Source organism: Telopea speciosissima, chromosome 4, assembly GCF_018873765.1.
Source record: "Telopea speciosissima isolate NSW1024214 ecotype Mountain lineage chromosome 4, Tspe_v1, whole genome shotgun sequence".
NCBI lineage: Eukaryota > Viridiplantae > Streptophyta > Magnoliopsida > Proteales > Proteaceae > Telopea > Telopea speciosissima.
The window spans coordinates 10,815,457-10,836,568 of record NC_057919.1 but is presented as its reverse complement, the minus strand read 5'-3'; the positions used below and the strand labels follow the sequence as shown (position 1 = coordinate 10,836,568).

The 21,112-nt window shown below is 38.4% G+C and overlaps 1 protein-coding gene across 2 annotated transcripts in view; it reads right to left on the bottom strand.

Annotated features, from left to right (window-relative positions):
- The window catches only part of LOC122658036 (endoplasmin homolog), a 42,803-nt gene extending 21,815 nt beyond the window's left edge, over positions 1-20,988 (bottom strand). The window contains exons 1-4 of one of the 2 annotated variants that reach the window (XM_043852889.1): positions 20,977-20,988; positions 4,340-4,349; positions 1,903-2,285; positions 526-1,400 (exon numbers count right to left, since the gene is read on the bottom strand). In XM_043852889.1, coding sequence (XP_043708824.1) covers positions 526-1,400; positions 1,903-2,223 — 1,196 coding nt within the window. In that variant the 5' untranslated portion in view covers positions 2,224-2,285; positions 4,340-4,349; positions 20,977-20,988. Of the gene's footprint in view, positions 1-525; positions 1,401-1,902; positions 2,286-4,339; positions 4,350-20,976 lie in introns of those variants that run through there. The other variant, XM_043852888.1, reaches the window with a different exon arrangement.
- Between the last annotated feature and the right edge of the window lie 124 nt (positions 20,989-21,112).

Here is a 21,112-nt window from a genome sequence, read left to right as displayed (position 1 = left end):
GAAATGAGACGATGAAAAACCAAGGAAGGTTAAAACCAAGGATTTTTAAATCTTGGTATCAGGATTGGTACGAATCGGCCAATATGGGCCATATCAGATAATTTTGCCCTCGTTTTTGGGGACAAAAAAACATATATCAGATGATTTTGTCCTCATTACACACCGATACACTTCACCGAAATCGTATCGATATTAGGTAACGGAGATACCAGATTGGTACCTTGAACTCTTTACAACCAACATTTCAAAAATCGTCAATGGAACTCGACTCAGAGATTTTGATTGGAATCGGTCATGACCAATATCGATTCTAGTCAACTAGACACGGCCGATTCATGGTTCAAAGTGCAAACCCTAGAATCGTTGAGTTTTTAAATACGAGGGCCAATTCTAGAGTTTTTTTTGGGACTGATTCCTCAGGGAAACCGATCCATTGCCGACTCGGTGTTTTGAAACCGATTACGTACAACTCAACATATTTTTGGAGAACTCAACAAAAACAGAAGAAGAGAGAGGAAAGTGTACCTCATGAAGTACTCGGACAGGGAACCCGATATGATACGTCCGAAGAAGCCCCAAATGCTTGTCAGGGATACGAAGATAGATACGTCGGTGTAGCCAAGCGCCAGCCCCATCTGCGCCATGTTGTTCATCACCGCCAACCCCGTCCCAACCCCGCACAGAAACGAGACGAACAGTATCCAGAAATCCGGAGTCCCTACCGCCTCTATGATCGTGTGATCCTCTCCGATCACCGGTTTCCTCTTCTGGGTTTCGACGCCAACCACCTCCCCCCACGGAGATGCCGTTGTCGTCACTATCTCCGGTTTCCTTTCCGACTCCGGAACAAATTGTTGGACTAACAAAGGCTCTTGAATCTGACGCTCCACATCTCCCTCTGCAATGGAGTTGGAATTCACCTTTCCAACGACCCAGCTCTTCCAGAAAGCGTACATAGGAACTCCCAACGGTGCAGCCAAGAGGACAAGGAGCCCTATGGCGAACACAAGCGAAACAACCCCACTCTTTTCTCCTGTGAAATCGAAGACCAAGAGGTAGACAGCTATGACCACGGCGAGGATATTGATGACGTTGAAGTACTGTGTTTCTTCCTTCTCTGCGACTGCCCCTGCGTTGGGGGGGGTCTCACGAAGGACGAGCACCGCCGTGAAACAGACGACCGCAGGGATGATGGCCAGCATAAGGAGGAAGCTGGATGGGCTGTCAGAGAAGAGGGCACTGCAGAGGTCAGTGAAAATCGCAGTGCTGAGGCCCACGTAGCCTTTGAGAATGCCGGAGACTGGACCTCTGTTCTTCCGGAAGTTTCGCATACAGGTTACCAGTATCGCCGTGTTCATCCATGTCGTGCTGTTGCCTCCCATGCACAGAAATATACACATCTGCAAACATTTTCAAAAGAATTTAACGTTTCATCCAATCTTTGCCCGCGTTTGAAGTGTTCGTGGAAATGTCTCAATGTCTCGAAGCGGTACTTCTTAACGAAATCCACGCTAAGTGGTACCCGGAAGCCGTTAGCTAACTGCTCGAGTAATCCAATTTAACTGACTCGAACGGGTCAAATCAGTGAGTCATGACAGTGACGAAGAACTTCGATAATCCGGCCTCTCTCTCTCTCTCTCTCTCCAACCGGAAAAGAGAAGAAGAGAAAAAGGGACAGAGAAGCCAGAGAACGGAAGAATAGGTAACTCGCCCGAGTCATAAAAAAGTGTCCAATTAACTCACCCTTGCTAGTTTACAGTTCCAGTTACAGTCTTACAGAGTCACTAAGACCTTTTTGATGGATTCAGTGTGAATTTGTGATTCTGTAACTGTGAAGAGTAAAGTTCAAAGATAATTTTTTTTTCCAGTTAAAAAGGGATTTGGAAGTTTGGAATTGCATACCTGCCAGTAAGGAAGGGGACGAATTCGCTGGCTAACGACGAGCCACTGAACTCCATATCCAATGAGGCCTTCGATAGAACCGATTAGAAGGATGAGGGGAGTAGGAAGACGATCCGAAGCCAAACCAGCTAAGATCCCAAAGGCCTTTCCTACATCTTTAGCGACAGAAAGGTTATTGAGTTGCAACTGAGTAAGAGCCATGAGAGATTTCAAAGCAGCAGAGTAATTCGAAAAGGTGTAATTGTTGCCGGAGATGGACTGCACCCAAACGGCCGTAACAAATCCCAGCCATTTTCTGGCCGGCGACTCAGCGGAAAACATACGTTTCTTACTTTAGCAACAAACCCAACTACCAATCAAACAGAGAAACAGAGCATGAAAAATAAAGAAGAGCAGAGACGAGGGAGAGGAGAAAGGAGATGGGTCGGAGATATAACTTTGGTCTTGAACCCTGAGCTCGAGTCTTTAAAGATTCAAGGCAGCAAGAACGCAAGTGGAGTTTTGAGTGGAAGGAGAGATTTTTTTGTGTAGGAAATAGAGTGGAAGGAGAGATTAGATATACGGCTCGGCTCTATGGGTGGTGGTGGTGTGGCACTGTTGTTTGTTTATGCTGTTTTCTTGGTCCTTGCAGTTTTCTCTTTTTTTTTTCCATAATTTCATTGGAGAATGTTTCAAAAAAAAAAAAACTTGACACACAGATTTGTATAAAGCCGTGTAAACTAAATAAAAAAAAGATTGTATTCATAAAAGGATTTTGTTTTGTTGTGTAAGCTTAAATTCTCTGGCTCTGGGGGTGCGTTACTGGTGAGGCGTACGGCATGCTTCTGGTCAACATGTGCTACGGAAAGGGTCATGTCTTTTTCTTTGTTTGCTGTACAATTGAGAAAAAAATAGCATTATTTTGAAAACGTGGGCCTCCGTATCCTTCTCCAATCAATTTAGGGAAGGCATTTGTTATTAACATCTTTTCGTATGGTAATATGTTTTTTTGATGAGAGTGCAATCACACAAACCACACATCAATCCCAAAAGGGTAATCGAATTTTAGGACCGTGAAATAATGAATATATATGATACACATCACATTCACATATCTTTTTTTTTTTTTTTTTTGATAAAATACTCACACATCTCGTTGTGAGACTAAACCCACATACACCTTTTCATATGGCAATATACCATACACTAAATTTTTTTAGTAGTAATATTCTCTTACATTAACATAATATTGAAATAACATGACTACCTGTGATGTGGGAGGAGAGAGAGATTGAGAGAGCTATGCTTTTAGATAGAGAATTGAAATTTTTTTTTTTCCAATTACGTACCATTCATCCCAAGAACAAATATTCCAAATGTTTCTTAGTAAGGGTGTCAAATAGTCAGTTCAGCTTGGTTTTGATCAGTTATTTTAGTTTCTTCATGTGTCAATTTGATCCCATTTCAGAGTAATAAGGAGTTCAGTTTATGAATGTCTAATTTGAAATCAATAGCTATCGATCTGGTCGATTTTGATATCAATTTCTTTTAACTATCCTTGATCGATCGAGTCTCAATTTTTCATATATATAAACACAAAAAATGTTGTGTCTTGTTCATCTTTTTGTCTCTTTCTCTTATTAATTGACATCTTTACCTCTATTGGGTGAAGAAAGAGATAGACCAAGAGGCACTGGCGTAGGCCTTCATGTCCCCATACAGAAAATATAGGATGATATTTAATAGTTCAATTGACTTTGTCCGGTTTTTTGAATCAATTTCGCTGTTTTTTAGTTTCTAAAAACCAAAACTAATACCGAATTAATTAGAGGCAACTTTCCTTCACTCATGGTCAAGCAAGGGGTTCAGATGAATTCAACTCTCCTCTAGCCGTGGCAGAAGCTAGAGGATCTAGCCCAGCCAAAACAAGGATGTTTGGGTCATTTCATAGGTGGGCCCCACCTTATGAAATGACCAAACCCCCCTGTTTTGGCTGGGCTGGATCCTCCAGTAGCCAAGTCCGATTCAAATAGTGTGCAACGGGTATTAAAGAACTGTACTAGTATTATCAATTTCGTATGGTAAAGTGTAGAGTGTTTATGACCCTAGATGAGTGTATAATCGATTCAATATCATTTTTGACACCCCTAATTTCCATCCATAGATTTTTTTCAGCAGCATTTCTGTTTTGTCATAAATGAAACTTTTATTAGATGAAATCAACAATAGAGAAGCTCTCTTGAGTGAATAATGAGTATTTGAGATCACAAAAAACGGACAAAGAGAACGTGGAGGAGCCTGTAGTAAGGATGTGAACCTTTCTAATACAATCCTGAGATATATGAATGACCATTTAGTAAGGAAGTGAGCCTTTCTAATACAATCCTGAGATATATGAACAAAAGAAACAAAAGAAAAACAACTACAAAGTAACAAAATATCATCAATAGTGGCTTTCGAAATCCAACCTACCAAAGAAGCCAATGTCTATAAGGCCAGGATGATATCGAAGGGGTCTGAAAAAATCCAAATACGTGCGACATATGTCCCAAGAACAGCTCTAACCATCTGATGTGCTATCATGCACTCATTGGCTCTTTGAAGAGGATTTTTTTTGCATTGGACCACCATCTCTTACCTCCAAAAGGAAAAAAATTGTACCATCTTCATATGACACTCTTCTCTCTCCCCCCCCCCCTCCCCCCTCTCTATATATATTATATATCATGAGAATGTTCCTTGTACGGTCAAAATATCTGTCAAGGTGAAACATTCCATAAATGAGAATTTTTGCAAGAGACACAAATCAAATCAAGTGGCTGATCTTTACATTTAATCCAACGTATAGATGGAATCTACAATGTGTCAAATAAATTTTCAAAAAACATTATTTTCCCCTTCACCTACAATCGATGGGTCTGGGTGGCTCAGGATGGGCAACACTGGGAGGACATTATACAGATCGAAGGCTTGCTCAGGGACTTGTTCGGTGGATCAAGTATCTATTAACTGAAGGCATCTAAGTTACAATATTATTATGTATTAATTTAATTATTTTTCAAGAATTGTGACCCTTTTGAGCCCCTGTTGGCCCCGCTACATGTCTCTATTTGGCTCCTCAGGAGGTATTGTATGGCCTCTTATCGGCCGTTGAACCTTGAAATAAAAATAATATATTAATGATACTAGATGGGTGTATTTTTTCTTCGGCCACTCCCTTATCTAGAGTTGGCCTCTTATGGGCGATTGAACCTTGTAATTAAAAAATTAGGACAAAACAAATATAGACTTAGGGAATGAGATTAGATGCAAGGGCTCAAGTTCCATTCTATACTTGGGTTGGACTGTTGCACAAGTTGCGAGTTGAGAGGTAAACATTAAAAAAATTAAAAAGTTCATGAGAATCTAGCATTTTTTATGGGAAAAGAAAAATATATTAAAATTTTTTTGATAAAGAAAAATATATATTAAACTAAGAATAAAAGAGTTTGTACAATATTGTTGGTAAATAGAAGATGTTTCTTCCTAATAGATACATAATTTGTCAAAAAAAGTAAAGAATCTAGCATTAGTCACTCAAGAAGAACGGTTAATCTACTTAACCTGGTGATGTAGATATTGTATCCTATCTCAAACATGGTTTTAAGAAACAATATCGGGTTGGGCTTATTATTCAATCCTTTTTTATATTAGCTGTGATCGATAATGATATCTCAATATTTGCTCGATCTTGTATTTGTGGAATAATTCTAACTAGAAGTAAATCTGTCCAAAAAATAAATATTTTATCAAAATTAAGGTAAAAAGATTTCGACTCAGTTCACTATGGCCAATCTAATACAATTTTTGTTGATTGACTTTGACAATGCATAATAACGTGTCATTAGGTAGGCAATTGGCATGAAGGGACCTATAATTGGGAAAATATTTAGGTTTCATTTGTCAGTTAGAACCCCATAGGTGAAATTCTTATACCATATCATTTCTAGGTTGATCAATACTCATTTTGATATGGTGCATTAAAATAGAACACATATTCAACGATGGGGAGGACTTGAACATGCATTTATAAGTGTTAACGAATCTAGATCACCTACCCACATGGGGATGGGTGGGGACAGATCTGACCCCTCCATGGGGCATGGGTCCCACACCCTAGAGGTGGATCCCACACCCCCATGGAGGGTTCAGATCTGTCCCCACCCATCCCCATGTGGGTAGCAGATCTGAACTCAGTGTTAACAGGTGTTAAGATGCGTGTTCAAGTCCTCTCAGCTATTGAATGAATGATTAAAAATTCGAGAAGATCCCATATCCCACTACACTGCAATAGTTTCCGAGGCTCCCCCATCGGACCTAGAAAAAGATCTTGTCAATCCGGGCAACGTGCAGCAATTGTGCAGTACCTGGGATTGAGCAGGCACTTTGCCCGCCTTACCCCTGCTCGGGCAGGGCATTAGGCAGGGGGTAAGGCGGTAAAACGCCTGTTCAATCCCAAGCGCTGCACACGGCTGCACGCTACCCGGATTGACTAGATCCAAGTCTCCCCCTCCCCCTCCCTTCAATTAAGGGCCAGCGGTCCCCTAGGCGCCCACTCTTGGAAAAAGTCTTTCTGACTCATCCACATGTCGGTGAAAGTAAGTTTCAAATTCCAAAATTCCGAAGACAAAAAGCCACATAAAATTTTGTGTGTGCGCCAAAAAAGAAAAAAAAAGAGTCTCCGGATCTGAGTCGCAATCGCATTAGATTCTTTGCTTCATTTTGAGTGCGATCTATCTAGTTTTTCAATGACCGCAATACGCACTACCAAATAATAACCAATGAGAAGATGACACATCTTTGCATATAAATCAGACTTTATTTCAGACAGATTTTTTCTTTTTTTTTTCTTGCAAATAAATGTGAATTAGGTGTCGTTAAAGAGAGTTGAATCACCGATCAAGCTTGTGACGTAGATCTCCTAAGGGATTAATAGCAAACCACCAATGCAAGCCCTAGATCGACTATTGTGTGTGATTGGATCATTGATTAAAGTTTTTTTTTTGGTAAAAATTATTGATTAAAATTGTATGAAAGTCAAAAATAAATAGATCTTTATTTCAGATTTACAACTTGATGCCTTGATCCGATGGAACATACCAACATCGAACATTATTCTCATCTATGAAAAAAAAAAACTTTATAGAATCAAGCATAAGTATCTATATCTATTCTCCAAGGCTTGTAATTAGGTTGTCTTGTAATATAATAATAATAATACCTATCTTAGAGGACTAAAAATTGCAACTAGTCTATAAATATCTTGTAATATAATAGTTTCTATTCTAATAATCTTACACCGCCACCCATATATGAACATTGAAGTTCTCTTTCCTCAATATTCGTTTTTGAAATTCTTTATTTTCTAATATTCATAATGCATTTTATGCTAAAATTGATACTAGACATAGGTTGGATGCCGGGCCATTAATTAATCTCTCCAAAATTAATAAGTACCTTTTTGTCTTATGTGATGGCTCTCTTATCTTCTGATTCATAATTTTATTGGTAAAACTTAAATATGATAATGAAAAAAAATAAATAATAAAATATAAAAGAAGGGGGAGTGTTTTCTATGCAAGAGCGTGGTCTCAACGTCAATGCAAGGGTCAATGAACGTGCACATTGGAGCATCAACAATGATAAAATTTCTACCTTTGATGAGGATGGGATCGATCATTTCACCTCATTATGTGTCTGGGCGCTTGAGTCATGCTCAAGGACAGAGTCCCTTTCTCCCATAAAGGTAAAACTACAAATATTCAAAAGAAAAAAAATGACAAAAAATAGAAGAGTAGACTTTATGGGGAAGACATGAATACCATTACCAAAGAATCATCTTTTATGAAAATGTATTGTTGAATGAAGACTCTTCCCTTTACGTTGAACCTTGAATTTGACCCCGCTCCAAATAGTGAAACATGGATAATAAATTTTTGAAATTCAAAGTCCGTTAATTTTTTTTTGTATTTTCTTGATATCCAAACATAAAGAGTGCTTTGAGGGGCATTTCTAGAAGCAAGAGTATGCCTTGAGTGCTGAGCATATGTGGAGGGTAACCGTTCTCCTTTTTTAGTCCTAAACTTGTTGAGTAATCCTACATGTCTTTTACAAGGATAACCTTGCATGACATGTTCAAAAGGAGAGTTTAGGACTTGAAATGCTTTTCAACACATGGGTAGTCTAATGGTATCAACAATATCCATATGATTTTTTTATTTCTAATAATCACTGGGATGCCAGACCACTAACCCTATCTACAATTTGTAAACAAGTTTTCTTTTCTTTTCTTTTTTGAGTTGCAATTTTATTGGTAAAGTTTAAATATTACAAAGAATAAAATAATAAATAAAAACATGAAAATGAAAAAAAAAATAAAATTTGCGAGGTGGAGAAGTGCATGAGAAAAATCCTAAAAATGGAAAAAACTTCCTAATGTTGCCTGTGTATAATTTCCTCTCATATGAATTATTTTTCTCTTTTTTATTCTACATATATAAGTCTCATGTGAATGATTTATTTTCTCTCAAAAAGCATTAAGTATGTGAGGTGGAGATCATATTCACTTTGGTACTACAGTAGGTAAACTTCAAGAAGAGAGAGAAATCACCTTGGTCTTTGTTGATTTACTACGTAATGATTTTATTGAAAAAAATTAAAATCGTGATATTTATTTCATTGAAGATGATTCTTTCACCATCTTGAGGCATTAATTTACCTATTAAAGTATCATCCATTTCTATCCAAGATCCCGGCATCAAAATTCCATTTTTATCAAAATTTTGGAATAAATGGACTTCTAAATATTTATTTCATTAGTGATCATTTTCAGATAAATTAATTATAAAACAAGTAGATTTAACTTTATCTTGTGAGAATACTTGTTTAAAAATTCTTTTTCTTCTTATTTGGACTTGTCTCGTGAATCATTAGCTTGATAAATTGGCTGACTTTTCACGTATGGTGATAGACACCTTTTGTTCTTTATTTTGAAGGAGAAAATATGATAAAAGGTAATGTGATGTGAGTCCTACGGTCCTACCAGTGTGCATCCATCCCTCTCTCATGTTTCGTTTTCTTGCAGCAAAAATTGATAGTTAGGTAAACTGATCTTTCACAAATGGAAGAGCTTTCTTTCTTTATCTGAAATGAAGAGCTTGGTGGGTAAGTACAAATATAACCAAATTAATGGGTCACCCTCACCATGAGTGGTTTTCATGCCACAATTTGATGGGCAATAATATCTTATTAGTACTTACCCAAATGGGGGTGTCTTACAAAAATGAGAGTACAATTTTTTTTCTTTCACAAGCTATGTCGCACTACAGAGGAGCCCTACGCTGTGGAAGATACTTTTTTAGGACATCTATTGATGTGGCTTATAGATTCCTTGGGAAACCCTCAAGAATGGGCCTCTCCAATTTTCACTTCTATGTGGCACTGTTGCTTGTTTATGTTGGTTTCTTGGTCCTTGCAGTTTTCTCTCAAAAAATTGTGACACAAAGTTTTGTGCACATAGTCGTGTCCACTCCCGGCCGCGTAACTAAAAAAATATTTGTATTCCTAAAAGCATCATTGACAAGTGGCCTTAAAGTTCGATAAATAAATCATTTTTAGTCGCTTAAATCAAAAGTCCCACTTCACTCTTATGAAATATAAAAATCTCATCTTTTTCGACGTCACCTATGTGTTTTCAGTGACCTTGTTTTGGTGTAAGGGTTATAGAGTCAAACAATGGTCTCTTGCCCTAAATAGGAGATAAAAACCTTGGAAGATAACGTGGTTTTGTGCACTAGACATATAGAGGGTCATGAAATGATTGCCCTGTCCTCATGAAAGGTGAAAATTTCACTCATATTGATGTTTTTATGCATATTTTCATCGACCTCCACATTGGCATGAGGACTACACTGCCTTTCAAAGATCCATCCCACCACTCCCCCAGTCTTACACTGAAAAATAATTTTTTTCAATTCCCTAAAAGTGTACAGTGCAGCAGTACTAGGTGGAGATATCGACACCTGACTGCTCGGCCATCCAATGATTTCAAAAAAAAGAAAAAAATTGAACCGTTGAATGTCGAATCTGTTAGTTGTCAATATCTTTACCTTGCATTGCCGGCACACGTCTCGAAATTGGAGAGAATTAGTTATTATGCACTTGTGAAAGTGAATGAACAAAAATATCATCCTTGGGATCAAACTTTATTGTTCCTTCAGCGGGATCGCGACTAATCTCTATTCATTGAAATCATGGAGCAGATACATTAATGGCCTCTTTTGGAGAGTTCTTCATCGCTATTAACTTTATCATTTAATGGGACCTTATACGATCTTCGACCTCATCCTTTTTGTTTTTTTTGGGTTTTTCTGGGTAAGGAAGCTAGGTACTTTCCTTTTCTGGGATCTTCGACTTCTACAGTGCTACTGTTCCTTTGAACTTATCTTTATCTATTTCTATTTTCTAACCTATTGTTTGGGTTTCAACTTTCAAGTACCACACAAAAAGTATTTTTGGTTTATCCAAATGTCGGTGAAGCTTCCAAATTCCAAGTTGCATGTTGGGCAAGTTGTAACTTCCAAATACGAAAGCCAAAAGGTCTGTAGATTTCGGTCCCATTAGATTCTTTTGAATGCGATCTATCTATGTTTTTAGAAATCAATGAGAAGATATATATGGCCGTGGTGTTATGCTATATCTTCGGTTTTTGGTTTTTGCCCACTTTTGGGTACAACACTTTGATAGCTTAGACGACCCTCTCCTTTTCTCACATCCATATTAGGTAGGTGTGGTTGTATGAAGGATGAAGTAGTAATTAGATCTTATCCAGATTTAAAATTTGATGTGTTCATCCTATACAACATATATAGCTACAACAAATGTACGTTATTCTCATTTATGAAAAAGAATAACTTATAGAGAACCAAACCAAGCATAAGTATCCATATCCATCCCTGACTAGTTCATATTTAGAAGAGACTGTTTCCTCTCACATTACCCAAAAAGAAAGAAAGAAAGAAAGAACAACAAAAAAGACTGTTTTCTATTCTTTGCAAAGTTATAAAATATCAATTAGTCATCGATCATAGTCTATACCAATTTTGATATTGATATCAATACCGTCGACCATTTTTTTTGGGGGGGGGTAAACTGAGATCTATTTATTGATGTGTGTTGGGCACATAGCCGGAGAAATACAAGGTTCCCTAAGTCACAAAGTGAATATTGACCATTCTGTCGTATACACAATAGACAGACCCTTCCTAGCTAGAGAATCTTGGACAAATAGTATTGGATTCTCTCTCTCTCTCTTTCCCACATACTCTCCCACATAGTATTCAGGATTGAGCTCATCTCCAGAGAACCCAATGTCCAGGAAGTGCCCAGGGGGCCATTCAGCCGTTGGGTAGTGTCGCACAAATCCCGATGCACACCCAATCAGCCATCGATATATGTGCGACACAACCCAATTGCTGGATGATCCCCTGGGCACTCGAGGAGCCAGATCTTAGCATGTGGTGTTTTTCTTCACCCATGGGCGAAGGAGACATTTTTTTCATAGTGGGCATTAATGGGGTGAGATAAGTGTCCTAAATGAGAGAAAAAAAAGATAAGGGAACATGTTCTTTGTCCGACAGTGTGGTCTCTGCGCCAATGTGAGGATCAATGAAAACACGCACATAAGCATCAACAAGGGTGGAATTTATGTATTACATGAGGGATGCAGCGGGGTAGTCATTTTGGCCCACTTGTGTTTGAGCTTGGGGCTACCCTCCCAAATAGAGTTCTTTTCCCCAAAAGATAATTGCGATCATCAACTAATAAGGTAAATAATAATGGCAATAACATCATGGATTTTTCTTCTCCAATGGGGAGAAAAACTCTAGGTTTCTGTTTTTTTTTTTTACTATACTCAGAGAATATTCGTTCGAAGGCAAAGAATCCGAAATCTGCAACTACATCTGGACCACTTGGTCCCCATCTCAAACATTTCTCAATTTAGAACTTTAGATATAAGTCAATCAGGTACTGCGTTGTGAGTTAGTGAGTTTATTTAATCATAAACTTGCCCTTTAAATATTTGCTTGATAGTTAGGTTGGCTAATCTGTTAAATACAGTGAAAAACCTTTCGTTTTCTTGATAGTATAGCTTCTTTGTTTTTTTTAAGAATTTAATCCATTAGGTATGACCCACGAAGGGACGAGGACAACAACCCACAAGGGACCAGGAAAGACCCACAAAAGATCAACACTTATTCTAGAAAATACTTGACTTGGTACTGACTACCGACAATAAGGAAAAAGGGTGGTTGATAAGTGGTCCTTACTCCTTAGATTCCTAATACCGACAATAAGGAAAAAGGCTGGCTGATAGGGTGATAAGTGGTCCTTACTCCTTAGATTCCTAATACCGACAATAAGGGAAAAAACTGGCTGATAAGTGGTCCTTAGATTCCCAACCATCAGTCCAAGATCGATAATGCATGGTATAGATAAGTACAATATAACATTTCATAAAAATTAATGGGTCACCCTCACCTTGAATGGTTTTCACTTTTCATACCGTAATTTGATGGGCCCTAATATCATTTTTTGTGTGGGATAGGTAGCCCTAATATCTATTTTTTTTATTGGATAGGTAGCCCTAATATCTTATTAATATTTACTTAGCCCTAATATCTTATTAATATTTGGGTCTAAAAATAAAAAATTTCATGGCTATGTTTGTGTCTAAAAATAGTACTGGTTGTATGTCTTTCTCACTCAATTTAAATTTTTTGCATACTTTCTTAACTTCAATGTCAGAGTATAATTTTCCTTTTACATGGGTTATTTTATTATTTTTCTTTTCTTAGTTTGAATGTAGGTCCTATATAGATGATACTTTTTTAAGAACACTCATTGGTGTGACTTGGAGATTCTTCCTCACCCTATCAACATGGGAAAAACTCTCCCAAAAAATTAATCTAATCTTTTTTTTTTTTTTTTTCTGATAAATCTGTTCAGATGATATTTCATGGTAAAATATTGCTTATTTTCTTTTGGGTACTTCCAATGGTAAAAATACTTCCATCTTTTGAAATAGAATTTAACGAGCAGTGTTTCTAGGGGATTGAGCTCCTCTCCAGGGAGCCTAACACGCTCGGGATGTATCTAGCCATTGGACTGTGCCGCACACATCCTTAGGGGTGCGCCGAGATGTGTGTAGCACAGCTCAACCCTTGGATGGTCGGGCTGGTCTAGAGAGGGATCTCTAGGTAGGCTTCTGTTTTATTACAAGTTATAGTTACGTGGATAGGTGAACCCAGAAAAATAAACAGTTTGATAACGGTTTAGCTGAATCGGACTGTATAATTGTTTATAAACCATTTAACACCCTTATTTGAGACCGTCTTTTCATAGAAAGAGATGAGAAATTATCAATAAAATGCAAGAAGGTATTTATGAAAATTCTTTAACGGTTTGGTTTGATTTAGATTTTCAAAAACCTAAACCCAAAACAACCGAAATGACGAAATCGAATTGAACATAAAAAACAATATAAAAATATATTTATGTATTATTATTTATAAATATATATCGAAAGTTGAAACCAAACCAATTACAACCCGATAATGAACAGGAACAAAACCAGATCAAAACCAAATCTCACCTTATTGGTTTGGCTTCGGTTTGAATCAATAAATGTGAAAAACCAATCCCGACTGAAAAAACCAGACTGGACCAATCATTTTGACACCCCTAGTCTACAGTTTTAGGGACATCTTGGCCTGCCTGGGCTAATTGACTTACATGTTTCATGGGGTAGGCTGTACTTGGACCTAAATCTATAGGCCCATATCACGCTAGCATCATATGGGGCTGACATCAAAGATCTGTTTATCATGGGTACAAACGCCCAGCCAACTTCCACTGCCCAGATGTCAATTGGTGACAAATTTAGATTTCACTAAACAATGGTGACGTGTAGATTTTCCTAGTAAGTAATGTCCAATATTTTTTTGGCCATGAAGAAACAAGAAACTGAACTCAAGCCCATCTACTTTTTTTTTTTTTAAATAATAAATTTATTGAAAGCCCATCTGCGGCTCTGCCTATCGGACCAACATAAAAGCCCATTGGATTAGGTGGATCCGTTATCGGGTGGTTATAAATAAAGTATAGCCCATAAAGTTCCATTAATAAATGGTAGTAGATAATCCTTTGATTTGAACCCGTGATGTGGTGATTGGCTTTGATACAAAATGTTAGATACTTGACTGATCCATCAAAAGTTTCAAAGCTTATGGAACACGTCAAATCAAACCCTTTAACTCCCATACTAGGCTAACCAAATCTTACGTCCATACACTAGATCGAGCCCCGGCCATTACCACCAATCTATCCTATAAAAAGGATAAGAGAGGGGAAAGAGATATTTTAGGAGCTGAGAGAAGAAGAGAGATCGTGAGAGAAACTTCTTGCAGATATTTTGGCTTATGAATATGGTTCAAATGTTTGAATGACAGTTGTTGCTATATTGTTTTTGGAAACCTTTTGTATGCATTAATGGTTTTGATCTGTTATTTGTAATTGTAGGGATACCGTTTCACTGTATATATAATTCCTGGTTTCATGATCCAAGGTGGAGATATTGTTTCTGAGGATGGGATGGGAAGCTGACTCTATTTATGATGACACATTTTCTGATGAGAATTTCAAGATAAACACTCACATGCAGGTCTTCTATCATTGACCTCTTAAATTTTTCTTTCTTGCCTTTTACATAATCTTCGTGGATGAGTAATCCATTTTGTTTTATTTTTTGATATTTATATGATCATGCGTTAATTTGCATTTTATGTGTAAATCGATAAATTAATTTGCCAAGACATTGTATCACTTTGCCGGAAAATATCTCCTAAAAATATGAAGGAGAAAATAATAATAATAATAAAAATGCATACCACATGCTTACTTGATGAGACTAAATCATGTTGAATCCCTTTCATTCTCATACCAAATGAATGACAAACAAAATATTTTTTAAGATGCTAGAAACTAAAAATGGGTTGTTATGGAAGACACAGCAATAACTAACAATTTGTATCCTCTACTGCCGAACTGCCCCGTCCTGAAGTGGTGTATAGATATAGCAAGGCGTGAAATGATCGTCTTATCCCTGGCTGAAAGCCTTGTCCGAATGAGAGTAAGGCAGTCACTTCCCGCCTTGCTATGTCTGCGCAGACAACTAACAACTGTACGTAACGACTGGTTGATGCTGTTATAATAGCCTCCCTGAAGGCCCAGCATGGCTTACAGGGGTGTTTTGCTTGGAACAAGAGATGGTAAGAGAGTGGATGGAACAGTTACCACTCCTCCACTAACGTCCAAGAAAGCAGAGAACGAGAAGTAGACATAATTTGCAAACAATGTATCAAGATTTGTGGGGTGGTTTTTTGCTACTATCGTTGTTGGATTCTTTAGCCCAAACAAGGAGGGTTCCACCTCCAAATGAGGATTAAACCTGAACACAGCTTTGCCCCCCTGATTGATGTGTTGGGAAATTTCTGACCAAAAAAAAAAAAAAACTAATAAAATGACAAATATACTCACTGCTTTAGTTAATTAGTGTTAGATTCTTTCCAGTTAATAGCTTATTAATGCCTTAACCCACTATGAATAATAAATACCTCAGCTGCCTTACTTAAAAATGAGCAAAAAAGAATCTGCTGTCTCATAATAAATAGCTCTACTTTTCATTAAAAATTGATTTTTTTGATGTTACCCTTGATCCGATGTTGATATTCGATTCAATATCAGTCAAGTATCAATATTGATACGATTCAGCCGATTTGATACCGATACCTCAATCCATGGTTGAACAATAAAAAATTAGGGTTTGTGACTTTGTGCTGCTGCTGGCATGCTATTTACTTAGCATGGTAGTGAATGCTTTTCCTGAAAAAAGTTGTTCATTTGTAGCCATCTTTTCCTTTAATTGGGTGATTATTCCATAGACCCAGTGTCCCTTGGTTTGAGGTGCTGCATAGATCTCCCAACAGTTTTTGGCGATTGTTACTAAGAGTGTCAAAAGCTGGTCACATCCATAAATATGATACAAATGGATCGGCTCAAGTTCAAAATCAAACCGACCGGTTAGCAAACGGTTTGGTACTACACCAATATCGATTAGATTCAAGCATTGATTGTACTTGTTTGGTGTGCGAACTTGTTGACATCCCTAGTTGTCACAAAGAATTTGAAGTGAATGTCACACTCAAAGATTTTACTTAAAATCGGGATTTGAATTGGTCCTTTTTTATCTGGAATCAGTCCCAAAAACAAACTTTAGAATTGACTTCTCAGATCTGAAAAAAACTGATAATCCAATCCCAAAACCCTAAAATGAACCACTCCATGTGGCAATAGAATGGAAACGTTGCTAGTAATCCAATGTAAGAGCATATGGATAGCAAACAATTGAGTTGCTTAGTTGGTTAGTGTATGTCTCGTCTTAGCAAACCCTGACCCAGCATATTAAGAGCAGTCTAAGTTGAAGAAGAAGTAGACACAATTTGCGAAAAATGTATCAAGTTTTTTAGTGTTTCTTTGATCAAAGTTGTCACTTTTCATGTTGGTGTCTGCTATCTGCCTAACCATTATCTGCCTAACAGTATGGTTGTTCTGTCCAATACCGTCCAAGAAAGCAGAGAAGAAGTAGACAAGATTTGCAAACAAGGTATCAAGATTTCTCTTCTTTCTTTCATTGAAGATGTGTCTTTTGGTGTTGGTTCCTGCTATCATGGTTTTTATTGGCTTTCGTAACCTCTCACTCAGTACTCCTTCATCTTCTTGAACATTTTTGTGCTATTGTTCCCTTCGCTTTCTTTTGTTTCTCTGTTCATTCTTGTGAATCAGGTGTAGAATTTCTCCATTCCCCCCTAAAAAATTGTTGGTTTTCTCCAATGTCTCTTAGTGTTGTCCCTAATATTATCCGCTCCCATCTTTACAATCATTTTAAAAGGTCACCGTATTTGTAGATGAAATTTCCATATCAAATGCGGTGAGTATTGAGAAGTTTATACATGCTAACTTGATGAGAATAAATCATGTTGAATCGCATACATTCTCATACCAAATGAATGACAAACAAAATATTTTTCAAGATACTCGGAACTAAAAAATGGGTTTTTGACAGCGGACACAACAATAGGTCATCATGGTGACAAGTGTAACGACATGGCTGATACTGCTATAATAACCCTAGCTATCTGAAGGCCCAAATCCTCTACTGCCGAGCTGTCCTGCAGGACGGAACTGTCGGGACACAGTAAGGTGGGGAATGACCGTCTTACCCCTGCCTGAGCACCTTGCCTGAGCAGGGGTAAGACGGTCATTCACCGCCTCGTTGTGTCTTGGCAGCACGGTCCTCTCGGGCAGCTCGATAGTAGAGGATCCATAAAAAGCTTAAGGTCACTGCTTTAGTGAATTAGTGCTAGATTCTTACTAGTTTTAAGTATAGACCTGTTATGCAACACAAATGGACAGTCTAAATTCCTTATGAAGGATCCATTAGAGTATTCAAGTTTGGTCCTACTAGCGGAAGCAATTCACTTCCCATGACTAACAACTTTGTTCCAAACTAACTGATTGAAGTTACCAGATTGGATTTGACTAGCTTTTGACCTTCAGTTATTCTGTTCAGTCTGATTAAGCTTGTGTCAAAGGACTAAACATTTTTTTTTTTCTGACTGAATGTCCCTTCATTCATGAGATCCTATTCACCGTGGGGCGGGAGAAGGCGGGAGAGGGGGTATCGGGAAGGTATTTGAGGAACATACTAAAACGCTATATGGGTTTGTGAGCCCTAAGATGGTGGGTAAACTGTTCTCTATGGGTGAAGAGAAACATAGTCTGTTTTTTTGTGCAACATGATTAGACATTTTATTATCTATAATTCTACATTACTGGGAATTCAGTTAAATATGAGAATAGAAAATAACGAGAAAAATTTTCTGATCTATTGACTAGGAAAGGAAATCCGTAGTCTGGAGCACAAGACCACTCAAATGGAATAAATTCCACCCTTTATTAGACAACTCGTCAAAAATGTCCTCCATTTTTATTTATTTATTTTTCTATTTTGCCCCTAAATGTCCATGGTATGTCGACTGGCAAACCCCTTCCTTCTATATACATATAAGGAAAATGTTTTCTGAGCAGACTCTCTCTCTCTCTCTTTGTCTTATGAAATGTCCTCTATGCATGTCCCCTTATGTATGAAGCTCTCTCATCCTCATTTTTGTGCTCCCTTTGTCACTTGTTTAGAGAACCCTTTAATGGTTAATCGATCATTTTATGGATTCCATGGTTTTAAAACTCGGATTGAAATCGGCTGAATATGCCAAGTTGACTCAGAATCAGCTGGGATCTTGTGTGTAGACCCCAAAAGGAGGGAGGGTTGGGAATTAGATCTTTGAAGGATCTAAATACCGCTATGCGGCTCAAGAGTTTGTGGCGAGCTTTGTCTGAGTCATTGCTTTGGAATCAATTTTTCATTACAAAATACCTAAAGGGAGTCCATATTGCACTGGTGCAACAACCCAATGGAGGTTCCAAGACTTGGAAGAGAAATTTGGCTCTCAAGGATTTTTTGCTAGAGCACTCGGTTTGGTTGTTGAAGCAAGGAGAGGTGCGTTTCTGGCTTGACAACTGGAGTGGTGAGGGGTCGCTGATCGACTTTGCTGATGGGGCTCTGCATGTAGATGTGGACTTGAGAGTGAAGGACACTAGGCAGGCGGATGGGTTTTGGGACCAGGAAGTGATGAACAGAATTGATAATGGAGGGGTGTGTGAGAGGATCTCTAATTCCAATATATTGCTCTCTTCGAGAGAGGATCGGTTTGTATGGACCCCTGCAAGTGATGGGATCTTCTCTCTCAAATCTGCGTGGAATACTATTCGTAGGGCGCACCTTGAAGTGTCTTTTGCTAGGTGGATCTGGAATGGATCGCTCCCAACCAAAGTTGGTTTCTTCACGTGGCAGGTGTTAATGGGAAAAATTGCTATAGATGAGGCAGTGAAATGGCAGGAATTCCCTTGGCATCTAAGTGCATTTGCTGCCGTCAGCCGCAGCAGGAAACCTCCACTCACGTGCTGATTTGTGGGGTAATGGCGACGAAGGTTTGGAGATATTTTGGAAGACTATTGGATGTCCAGATCATCTACACTCAGGACCTGAAGACAAGGGTTTTTGTATTGGCAGTCCAAGGGATCTTTGAAGAATTTGTACATGTTCATTGTGGGAATCGTTCCATCCTTTATAATATGGGAGTTGTGGAAGGAAAGGAACAATAGAAAGCATGAAAGAGGTGTGCGGTCTGCCAATATGATAATTTGGAAAATTACTAAATGGATCCAAGAGATCCCTTTCCCTCCTTTCTCTTCGAAGGCTAGTAGCATGAAGGAGGTTCTAGCGTTGCAGGTTCTCAATCTAAAACACCCTCCGATTAGGTACAAGATCCCCCGGCCCATCTATTAGTGCAGGCCCTCCGTTTTTTGGCGTGAAAATTAATGTTGATGGTGCAAGCAAAGGGAACCCAGGACCGAGCGGTGGGGGGGGGGGGGAGTGATTCGAGACTTGTCCGGAAATTTGGTGATGGCTTTTGCGAATTACTATGGACAGTGTACCAACACCGAAGCTGAGATGAGGGCGCTCCTAGATGGACTACGACTGTGTGCTAGCAGGGGATTTAATGGATGCCAAGTGAACTCGGACTCCAAAATGATGGTGCAATTTATGGCATTGAAAGATTGTAAATTGTGGAGTTGTTGGTATTGGTTCTCTCAGGTGATAACGTTGGTAGAGCAGCTGAACGCTAATGTGATGTTCGCGTCCAGAGAGGGGAATCGAGCAGCAGATTTCTTAGCCAATTGGGCTTGTGAGACCCAGGGCAATAGTTGTTTTCTTTCTAGTGCGGAGACACCGCCAGGTTTTTCTTGTATTCTCAGGGAGGACAAGGCTGGCCTTCCAGTGTTCCGATTTTAGTCTATTAGACTGTGGTTGTACAAGGGGAGAGTTTCAGCTTGGTGTGAGCAGAGAGTTTCGATTGACTTGGGTTCGGGGTAAGGCGGGCTATGTCCCCCCGTGTGTCTCCTTTATTGATATGTTTTTATTATTAATAAAATTCTAGGGGCCGCCCCGGGTCCCAGATAATATTCGGGGTAAAAAAAAAAAGTACAACTGAATTAGACTGAGTCAAGGTGAGGCCGACCAATTATGACCCAATCCAACAAAGTTTAAGATAATTCGACTCAGAATCCAATCACAATTGATGAAGACTAATCCGACACCCAATTTCGGGTTTTAAGACCTTGACCCAATTGGTTAATTGCATAACCCATTATGAAAGGGCAAAAGGGAATCTAATGTGTATAGGACTATAGGTATTGTGATAATACCAACCATCCTTTTGTAGATAGTCCTAGATGCCTTTTCATCATGGAGTTTGGAACCTTGGGTGGTCTAGGAAGAGGAAGATAGAAAAGAAGCCACTTTCCCTTAGATTTTGCTCAAAATCATATCAATTTCCCAAATTTAATAAGATCTGAAAGGGGCTTCGGCATAAAGAAGAAAAATAAGAGTGTTGAACACAAGGATTGAGATATCAGTATCGCTCTCAACCCCCCATTCCACAGTTTTAAAAGTCGGTTAATTTTTTGGGAGTGATGTGTGATTTGTATAATTACACTTTTATAATAAAAAAAATATTACTCTCGACCTCAAAAAAGAAAAAGAAAAAGATACATATCCATTCTCGATATCAATATGGATATGTCGGTATGAGCTTTGATCAGTCAATTTTACCTCTTTTTTCTTTATTAAAATTTGATTATTTTGATGATATTACCCTTGATTGAATCTGATACCGATATCCGATTCAATATCACTTTGATCGCTATCAATACGATCTAGCGATCCGATACCAATACCTCAATCCATGGTTCATGGTTAGACAACGGATCTTTCCAACCTCCTCAGGCATCTTAAAGTTTTGAAAATACCATGAAAACTACCAATCAAACGAGCCTTAGTGGAATAAGCCAGCTCCCCGCGGTTGACCCAAGTATTACTGGAGAAGATAAAAAACACCCAAACATCACCGGATCGCCCATATCGCCAAAACGCCTAAACCCTATTACAAGTGCT